We start from the raw sequence: 11097 nt of genomic DNA on the forward strand, positions 1-11097 counted from the left end.
GGTCGTGGGGATGAAGGCTGGAGTCTTCCTCTGCGTTGTGTGTGGTGACCCTCAGGTCATGCATATATTTTACAACTGTGTGACCTCGCCATTGCCATATTAGGCTATCTAAACTAACATCGCCGCCTCGCTGGCTCCACTCAATTATCTCAGGCGGGGTACATGCCCTCATTGCAGGATGTTGTGGTTTTAGCCCGTAATTAGCGCCTAGTTTCATCGTATAATCACTTCCCGAGTTGACGTAACAAATTAGCACCTATCACACTGGGATACTGCTAGGTTCCTTTGCTCTAGTCCCTAAAGGGTACCTGTTCATATTTTTTTTAAAAAAAAAAGGGGGGGGTCAAAAGTACTGCATCCTACTGTATTTTTTGGCATTTTGCCTTTTGCAAGAGTCTGAAGCAAGACTTGAGAGTGAAATGGGGGAACACAGACGTATGGCAAAGTTTGTGTAGTGCCTATGACTCACTAACTGAGCTTAATTCTTCCTTCTTTGTTAGTACTAATGGTTCATGTTTCCACCCCCAAAGCTAGAGTCACAGAGTTCTCATTTAGAAAACCAGGAACAAAATAAACAGATCCTTCCATAAACTATACAATGACTGTCCTCTTCTGGATCACATTTTTCTTCTACACACTGTTTCCATGCATAACTTGCCAGTTTCAAGCAGTTTTATTGCTATTTTATCTACAGGACTGAGTGTCTGGCTGAGAAATTTTAGCTACATCCTCCTCTGTTCTGTAAAATTCACACTTGTCTCCTTGACTGCTACATTTTCTACATAGCAGGATCATTCAAAGTACCAGAATGAGAAAACTACTTCTGCAAAGGAAGTTGCTCTGTCTGGGCTTAGTCTTTGCCTTTGTGTAGCTGGTTCGTTCTTCCTCTCTCTTCTTCATGTAGCTGGTTCCAGATAGTTAATTTGTACCATGCTCAGTGAGGCTGAAACTTGTATTAGGCATCTATTCAAGGGCTTAACAAAGGGAGCCAGTCTCTCCCAGTTTCCTTCCCCGATAAAGCAAAACTCAGTAAACCTGCAGCATACTACATGTTCTCTCTAAAAGGTGATGCTTGATGCTGTTGTTTGTTTTGACTCTTGCTGAGTTCTGTAAGAATGCCAACAGATGCATTCCTTGTTTCAGAAAAAATTTAAGCTTTAAACTAGAAGAGCCTTCTAGTGTGACCCTTCTGCAGGCCCAAGAATCCCTTTAAATTGTATTCAGGTTTTTGGAGTTACACAGCCTAAAGCTGTGGCTGGAAATGTGTTTATCCCTGTAATCTAAGAAATAGGAGACAGCTGTTTCCTTCCTCCAGTCCTGTAGAAATTGCTCTGTGGCAGACTTTTCTTTGTGTTCAAATAAGTGAACTCTCAGTTGCCACTAATGCAAGAGGCTGCAGCCTGCCTTGGCAGCTGTAATATGTCAGATTTCTTAGGATGCCTCATGTCTTTTCTCATGTATCGGGAAACTAAAGAAAAGTACTGGATGACTAAATCCTTTCCGGGGCTAATGGTGTTGCAGTGAAAGAATGTGTCATGTTGCCCATGAAAACACTGCAGTTTATGAAATCCCTGAGATTAAAAAAAGGGAGTTCACTGTATGTTCTCCCCTAAATGTCACAGTGACGGGAAGAACCTGGGTCTGGACCTGGACCAGTGGGCAGCATGGCACAGATGCCTTCTGCCCCAGCCCTGAAGGAGCATGCTCTCGCAGAAGTGCTTCCTAGCCTGTCTTGCCACATTTGTGGCTCCTCAATACCAGGCTCATACAGTGCTGCTAAAAAAAGGACCTGGATGAGGAATGTTAGAAACAGAGGATTACTTCCTAAAACTATTAGCATGACTCCTATTTAGGTAGACACTTTATTTCTGAGGGAAATTTAGTTACATCTCCTGTTTTCTGTCTTGTATTAATAGTTATTTGCCAGTTCTCACTGAGGCTGATGGAAGGGAGGTCATGATAAGAGAGACTAGAAAAATGTTCAAGGAAAAATTTGAGGTTTGGGGTTCCTAGTTTTTAAGTAGACCTCCATGCTGCTGCCCATCCTCACACAGAAACACATCCTGTGTGCAGTGATTTTTTTTTCGTTAGAATGTTTTTAGTAACTTAGTGGTATAACTTGAGGATTTAAGTATTTTGTAGTATAAGGAAAAACAGCAAGGCTGGGCCCAGAGAATTAAGGACTTGTGCAAATATAGAAATAAAACACAGAAGTGATTGCATGAGGAATGAAAGATGCAAACACCACTACTACCTTTGCTATAAGATGCCTGACACTGTTCTGAGAGGGTAGTGTCAGCAGAATAACACCTCCTAAGCCTGACTGAGTAGATCAGGTATCATTAGGAGAAGGGTGGAGTCAAACTGTGTTCCCGAAGAAAAGTGTTTAAACTATAAATGTGGTTTACAGCAATGAAAGCAGGAAGGATGTTTTAAAAACAACCAGCATTATACTAATGGCTTCTGCCAGTAAAGCTGCAGAAGAGAAGCACCTGTACTGACTGTAGGAGAGATCTGCATGCTCTTTGCTTACTTCCACCACTTCTGCTATAATCTGCAATGAGAGATGGGAGTGAGATTTTTGTGTGTATGTTCTTTCCTTCTAATTGAAATGTGTTTTGTACAAGAACCAAACCAAGCTTTTGAAGGGCCTTTTTTTTGGGGGGTGGGGGGGTGGGAGTGTATCGGAAATGTTTTGACTGGAACATTCAAATGCAAGGTAAACCGGCACTAAATATAACTCCATCATTTATTCTGCAGTAACTTTGAATGAAAATACTGTGGCCAATTCTCCAAACAACCGAATTTGAAGATGCAAGTTTCTGTTAGGGTACCTAGGCTCAGTAGACTGCTGACCCCAGTGCTATTCTGTATCAGCTCATTTTCTCTAGGCCCTGGGCAGCTCAGGAGTAACTGGGCTCAAGATGGAGTTTTCCCACAGTCCCCTGTGTATCAGCTGTCGATTTAAACAGCAGTTTGGCCGATGCCCCAACGCTGCATTGCTCCCCACCCCCGGGGGAAAAAATCAGAAGAAAAGTATTTCAGAGGAAAGAGAGCATGTTTAATTACTAGGTACCTGCCTGTCTTCTCACATAGTAAAACATTTCACATAGGAATCCCTTCATCTCCCCAGACCTGTGACATCTGACAGATACAGTTCACGCCCTTCCCTTTCAGGCTGTTTCTATAATGTGGTTTCAGGGTAGAGTCTTTCAAAAGCTGCCTAGTCCTTTGGTCACTTTCTGTTTTGCTGGGAACAAATCGATCTTTAATTTCTTACAGTCTGTGATGTGATGGCTTTTTGATTCAAGGAGGATGACAGCAGTGCCATGTAATGATACACTGATTCAGCATATGAAAGTTAGAAAGCACAGCTATCAGCTTCTAGGCTTCTACAGTCTGGCTACAGTAAAGTTGCACACTTTCATCGGCTAAGGCTGGGAATTAACACATCACAGATTGTGCTGCAAAACTATGCTCATTCTTTTATGTACAGGACTGGGATATTCTTACTTCATGCCATTGTCATCTTCCTTCAATTAACAAGTCATAGACTTTTCACATGACGGTGTTCCAAAAAATAATAATAATAATAATAAAAAAGAAATGAACTAATGTCTGTTACAGCTTTACAACTTTCATGTGTCTTGCAACCTTTCTGTTTTGCAGTTTTTAAGTTCTTGTCACAAGAAGCCTAGACACATTTCTTAGTGCTACAGTAAACAGAACGGGGTTGACATTTTCTTGAACTATTCTTTTTATGCTATGTCACACTGACATATTAATGGAGAGAATGATGTGCTGGTAGTGGTGTGAATCAGATCCTGCATCTGTAAAACTTTATTTACATATTGTAGTCACTTAACCAGGTACACATACAAAATCTATATGCTCTATAAGATCTGTCATGTCTGTTGTCACATTTTGTGTTATTTTGTTCTTCATAGTTTTGGAGTCTAAGGTGGGACAGAATGATCTGTTTGGGTTTTTTACTGCCTGCTTTTTCTTTTCCCCTTGAATTACATACAGATGGATCTTTGCATTTTTTTCAGTCTTTACTGTAGCTTTAGTGGGAGTAACAAAGGAACAGATATTTCATTTGCATTACAAACTTCAGCCATAAAACAGATTGGCAGGGTTTGTTGTTTTGGGCAGGGAGAGTAGGGAAAGAAGGAACCTACTGTTATTACTAGAATATTTACTTTGGGAATCAAGAGAAGTTTTGCTGTCTTTTTCTGTGAAAAATATAAATTAGCTCTACTAGAGAGCACCAGCCTAACAAGCAGTGTGGTGTAGCTAAGTTCACAGTCCCTTCAGCTCACAAACCTATATCAGAGATGACAGTTCACTCAATATTTTGTATTCAGTGACAGCTCTGGCCTCCAGGTTGCCAGGCTAACAATGCCATCACCGCAGCAGATTGAAATCATAAACATCTGAAATTTAAAGAAGCTCAGTGTCTGACTTCTAGAACAGTATAAGTTTAAGACTTTTTGCTGCAAAATAGCAAAACATAAGTTGTTTGGCAGCCAGTAGTCCACCAGGGATCAGCGTTCTGCACGACTGTAGGCTTAGCAGCTTTGGCAGCTTGCTGTGAAGTCAACTGACCTTGTGTTATACTTCCTGGAGTGCTCAGTAGAAATTTCATTATTGATATAGCTCAGGGAAAAACCTGAACCCACCCCAATGTCTGACATAAGTATTTCCTAAAAAAACAATAATGGAAAAGAAATAATGTTTGACTCTTGCGGGCACAGCATCTGCAAGTTCTGCCTTTGGTGTTGTCTGTTCTACCTGATTTATTGCAGATCAGCAGAATCTGCTCTCTTCCATCAGGTTCCCTAACTGTTCAACACAAAACAAGGATGGATTATTTCTTTGGCAAACATCATCACCCACAGAGATCCACAGCCATGTATTGCTGTATCACTGGTGATAGTCATAGCAATCCTTTTACAGCCAGGCAGCGAAAGTCTTTGATGAAATGAGCTGGTGGTCCTGGACACAAGGATTTCCATTTGGTAGCAGCTCCTAGACACATGTAAATTTGAGATGTCTGTCTCTAGTATCTCAAATTAGAGAGCCTCAAAGTGGAAGTCCATAATGGCTTAAGTGCTAAGTAAGAGCGTTTAGCAGTTGCTTTCTGAGTACCTTTATTCTTAGTGACTCTTACTCCGGAAGACTAGAGAATGTTGAGTATCTCATTTTCTTTATTTTGGTTAGAGCTGTAAAGAGATGTTTTCATACACTTGAAATCACAAGTGGGAGGCATCTCTGTAAGAAAGGTCCACATGCGCTTTTGCTCAGAGAACCTAGCAAAGCTCATCTGAGTCTTTTCAAACATGTCCCAAGAAGGAGAAGCTGGTAAAAGCTAACTGTAGAAGCCTAGTGACAAGAGCACTCATCCAAGACAAGGGAGGTATGTCTTCACTACCTTCCAGACTGGGGTTCAAACCTGTTATCATCAGCTTCTCTAAGGACTCTCCAAAGATGCCATTAACCTTCAGTTAGAGCTGAAGTGTTGACCCAAGTAATAATGAAAGGGACAGTAAATTGAATTAGGCAGAGTTTAGCCACTTTTTATTTGGTCAAAGTGTAGCCTTTTCTCATGAACACTAAAGAGGTGGTTCCTTCCCAACTCCCTTTATACTCCCTGTTTCATCACTACTTTGCAAAACCCCTGGAAATAATCAGATGTGTGCAGAACGGGTCCAAACAGAGAGGGACAAAATGCAGTGTGAATAATTGAAGTTGTAGGAATGGAGAGAATAGGGAATAAGTCTTTTTGTTTGGAGGAGAAAAAAAATACGTTGAGGTTGGAAGAACATAGAGAAGAGTGCACCTGCTGCATAAGCTCCATTTGCTCACCAAGAGAGCAGTATAATTAAGTGCAAGTCTTGCCCTGTAAACTGCAGACTGCTCATACATCACTGTACAGTAGGATACCGCTAAAGAAGCCTTGATGCAGTAGCAGTAACAAATGAACAAGCGCTAACTCGAGAGCTTGCCTCCTTTGCTTCTCTTCGTTGTTTTTAGTTAGTGTTGCTTTGTGCCTTAATTTCACTAAAGGGCAAAATTGCATTGAAAGTTTCAGAAGGTTGTGGGCAGAAAAAATGTTGACTCAATGTGCTAAATTGCCAGAGAGTTAAACATTTCTTTGAGGACAAAAGGGATTTCTGCCCCATCTCGATCCAAATACTGTGTCACACTGATCTCTGTTGTCTGAAGGCCTTTCTGACTTCAACCCTGCAAAGTTTTAACTACAGCCAAGAATTAGTGTATGGTCCTATTTCCTGATCTTCTGGTGATAGTATAGCACTCTTCAGCTGTATCCTACCAGAAGAGCACTTTGCTGCAGAGATCTTCCCTAAATGGGATGAAGTCTACATGACTGTACAGCTCCTAAATGGATTGTCTGCATAGGCTTTGAGCCAGACTGTGCTGGCCACACAGTCTCTGGTACTTCAGTGAAGAATTTGATGGACTGTTTTTTTAATCAAGATGTTGAGAAGAGCTCATGTAATTGATTGTATGAGATGGTTAACAAAAAACATTGGACTAATTAGTAGCTGAATAGCAACAGCTATTATGAAACAATAGATTTTTGGTTGGTAATATATATTACCACGTTGCCTATGTTTCAGCAATTCTCTTTGGTAAAAAGACTGTTTCTCTATGTTTATAGAAATTGTCTTAAGTTGCACAGTTCTTGCCAGCTGTTAACAGAAGACCTTGCTGGCCAGGCTTTAAGTGAGCTACATTTTTCTGTGTTTATGTTGCCTGTTATGATTCCACAGCAGATTACTTTTGTCTTTCAGGAAAGGACGTAGCTGACAGATGGTACAGTGAAATAAAAAATTATAGTTTTCAAAACCCAGGGTTTTCTTCTGGGACAGGTAAGTTCAGACAGAGCACTGTTTCTTCAAAAGTGCAGCTTTTACTTTAAGAAATTGACTAGCCTACTTGTTTCAGGATTTTGCAAAAATCTGTGTTTTTTTTCTTAGAAAAAATTTGGGGGTAGGGAATAGAATTTTCCCAAAGCTTTATGTTAGAAACTGACAGAAGGGTGACAGGGAACTGTAGTAAATGAGGAAGTTTTATATATATATATATATATATATATATACACACACACATATATACATATATATATACACACACACTTTTTTCTTTCAATGCCAATGATTATAAAAGGCAACTTATTTTTAAGACAAATTAATTTGGAGAAGTTACAAAAATATAATTGAGATCATACAGGTGTCTACTAAATATATATGTCAGTGTTCTCTACACTGACATGTGTCTTCTACCAAGTACATCACTGAAATCACAGAGATTACTTCAGATGTAATTTGGAGCTCAGTCACAGCCCATTGACTGCATACTGGCAATCTGATGTTGAATGAACCTAAGAACATTGTTCCTTGAGCAATGCTCAAGCAAGAGATGTTCCCAAGCTTGTTTCAGATGAAAAAAATCACTTATTTCTCCTGGAGTTTGTCTGTGCATAGAGGGAACAATTGATGGAGTAACACAATGAACGGGTGGCTGTTAGAACCTGACAGAAGCAGCCATGGAAACCAGTGTTATTTTGAGTAGCTGTGCATGCAGACATGATTGGGGAGGATCAGGTGGTCAAAGCAAAAGAGTAATAGTCACTGGCAGTACTGCTGTTTGTCAATCATACTGCAGGAAGTAAAGACCACGATGTTTGCTTCGGAGAATTTTGTATCAGACACTTATCAAATTACTTCTTTCATTAATTTCTTAGTAGATATTCTTACTTGGAAATAGCCCATGGAACTGGGAATATTAGTGGGGAATCTTATCGGGCTTTTTCAAGACAAAAGCTAGATCTGTAGTTTCTTTTTTTCATGTTCTTAGCTTGTTCTCCTGTTAGAGGCAAATGCAGTTTTCTATGCTTCTTTCTTCTTCTTCCTCCTCAAGAGTTAAAAGGAATTTTACAGATTTAGTACCTAAAATGAATGCATCTGTTTTTCCCTGATTCTTCAGGTCACTTCACAGCAATGGTTTGGAAGAACACAAAAAAGATGGGAGTCGGAAAAGCATCTGCTAGTGATGGCTCCACATTTGTGGTGGCTAGATATGATCCAGCTGGAAATGTAGTAAACCCAGGCTACTACGAAGAAAATGTTCTTCCTCCAAGAAAATAACTTTTTTAAAGGTAGTCTTATTGCTTAATGACAAATGAATCTGGGTTTGGACTTGACAGTGTCTGAAGTGAATTACAATTCAATGAAATTTCCTGTTCGATACTGTTGTTCCCTTCTTACCACAGGGGCAGCAGTTACTTGAGTCAGTCTGTAGGCTGTAGGTCCTCATTGTTTCTGAGAGGGCTTCAGTTTATTTGAAAATTAAATATATGCAGAATTTGTGAAGAGTAAGTGTTTATAAGGTTTTTTAATAGTTTGCATGAACTCTGTGTGAGCATGCGAGTCAGCACACGTTGGATTTTTTTTTTTTTTTTAAAGCAAGCTTATAGCTTTGTGTAAACTGAAGATATCAGCTTGTAATTATATATTCCAGGATTTTGAATATTTGTTAATAACTGTAACTTAGCTCTGTCTATACCTCTTGTTACTATGGGGTCTATTCTCTCCAGATGGAACATATGCAAATCCCTCCTTGTGAAAGGTACATGTATGTAATGCAATGGAATTCAGACCTATATGTTTTTATTAGAAGGATCTCACTGAACACTATTTAAAATATTGCTGGCAAAATTGTATCCATCAAGCAAGCTATAACTAATGCATAACCTGAAAACTATCAAAAATGTTTTATTCCTAGCATTAGATTTTAAATGTTAGCACCTAAAATGTACTTGAAATGAAGTATATTTCAAGTCCTAACCCCACCTTACAGTTTACAGTACATACATTGTCTTATAATCAAATTGTTTACTTCCATTAAGGAAAACAAGATATTCCCTTTTCCCTTAGATATTTGCACTTGCTTTTTCTAATTTATTGAATGTTCTTAGTACCTTGCATGTAAACCATCTAACCAAATCAAAGAGTTACCAGTCAACTTAAAACTAGAGAGTTTTAAGTTTTCTGTGCGTTTGTCAGACAATAGGGGAACAATTCAGTTGCCCATGTATAGGTATCTAGTACCAGACACCGATAAGGCACCAGCCCATCTGTGTAGAGGTGACAGATATTACACAGGAGCTGAAAGAAACACATGCCTTTCTGGTGCAGCAGCTCTGGTCAAGACATCAGGCGCAGGAATATCTYCTTATGTGCCCTGATTTTATGAAGGAACCTACCTGGAGGTATGTTTTCCATAAGAAAAAGTAATCTTTCCTAACTTACTAGTATTGCCCTACAGAAAAAAAGTTTCTTTGGTAGATCATCTTGCATTTTGTTTTCCAATAACCTATTTTTATTTCCTAGAGAATACCTTCAGCAGGTGTCATACTATACAGACAATAATATTACCAAATGATCTTTTGTCCCCTTTAGTAATGTCTCAGTAGGAGGTATTCACATGGTTATAACTAGGAGAAATTTACTCAGTGTTGATATCTTAAAATAATAATAAAAATATTTCCTGTTTTGGATATATACCTTGAAACAATTCAGATTTAATTTTCTTCAAGCAAGCAACATTTCTGAAGACAAATTTTTCTCATATAAAATGTGAGTTAAGCTATTTTGGTCAGGTTCATATACTGTGCTTCAAGTTGGGGATTTTTTTTCCCCCCTGTGTGTTTGTTTTGACTTCTGAGATTCTGTATGCCAACATTTGGTTCACAAAGAGTGCCATTGCAGATATATTTCTTTTTGTTTACACAGTTGTAATAAACAGCATTGTTATGGCTTAATATGTCACTCCAGCACTGTATGTTACAATCTTTGTGCTGTAACCAAGAATTTAACACACACAATGAACATCTGGAAATTAAATATTTTTGAATATGAATTATTCAAGTCTTTGCTATTATCTCAGTCTTTGAGTAATCTGGGAATTTTACTTCCAAGACATTGACATATGACATTACTTTTATAACACAAAGCAAAAAAAGTAGCAAATATCCTAGTCCAAGAAAGAAAGGAGAAAGACTTTCTAATAAATCATAAATCGCACAGCAGATCAAAATGCTCTATCATCTCTTTATACGAAGTTTGAGTTAACACTTGAATCCAAAGCTGAATAGGCGTTATCTTTCTCTATTGAACTCCCATTTCTGTTTTGTTTCATTTCTTCTGCACCTTCTCTAGGTTGATGTGTTCTCACTAAATACCCACTTTACTCCCACTCATGCAGCTATTTACATGTGTGTTTAAGTAGTTGCAGCCTTCAGGCATTCCCATCTACAAACTTCATTTGAGAAATATTGCAATTCCAAATAGACTAATGTTTTAGGCAACACATTGTCAACCCTGAGAATGTAAAAAGGATTTTCCAAAACAAATGCTTGCTGCAGCTGACATAAGGTAAAAGCTGATGTTAAATTAACTAACTATATTAAAATACTCTATTTTTCTTGTAATGACATTGCTACTAGTGGCCCTGTAATTCCTTGAATTGTTGGTGTAATTGTTTATATCCTAGCTGAGTGAATCAAGTCAGGATTTCTCTGCTGCATCTATTTTTTGTAATGTCAGGGAGAACTGGGGAAGTGGGTGAAGAAAAGATGAAGCAAAACAAACCTAGTAGTTACCTTTATTAAAAATGACACTGCCAAGTGAACTTCCAGAGCTGATTAGAAAGAGCATTTTGAAGGGGTGTCAGAGATAACCAGTCATGGAAGAAACACAAAGCCATTCAAATAGACACAATCCACACTTCATGCATTCTATGCAGACTTCATGCAGATGAATGTGATTGTAACAATTAAAAAATAGTAATTATCAACTTAGTTCTCAGTGACCCAAGCCCATGATGCCCGATGTTGATGCCTTCTGCACGTATCTGTGAATGAACTCTGACTGTGCAGTAAACCATGGCGTAGGTAGGAGTCCAGACACAAAGGGAAGGGAAACATTGCTGATGTGGCTCGCCCAGAAACCATACGATCCTTGGGAAGCATACACTGAAATCTGTATTGAAAGACTGTGTTAGTGTAGG

The 11097-nt window shown here is 38.8% G+C and overlaps 1 protein-coding gene across 1 annotated transcript in view; it reads left to right on the forward strand.

The window, feature by feature from the left end:
- Positions 1-9951, forward strand: part of GLIPR2 (GLI pathogenesis related 2) — a 28100-nt gene extending 18149 nt beyond the window's left edge. Inside the window, exons 4-5 of the mRNA XM_026089230.1 lie at positions 6819-6896; positions 8014-9951. Of these exons, the coding sequence (XP_025945015.1) occupies positions 6819-6896; positions 8014-8174 (239 nt within the window). The 3' untranslated portion in view covers positions 8175-9951. The remainder of the gene's footprint in view (positions 1-6818; positions 6897-8013) is intronic.
- The last annotated feature ends 1146 nt before the right edge of the window (positions 9952-11097 follow it).

This window comes from Apteryx rowi, unplaced genomic scaffold (genome assembly GCF_003343035.1).
Source record: "Apteryx rowi isolate R43461 unplaced genomic scaffold, aptRow1 scaffold_802, whole genome shotgun sequence".
NCBI lineage: Eukaryota > Metazoa > Chordata > Aves > Apterygiformes > Apterygidae > Apteryx > Apteryx rowi.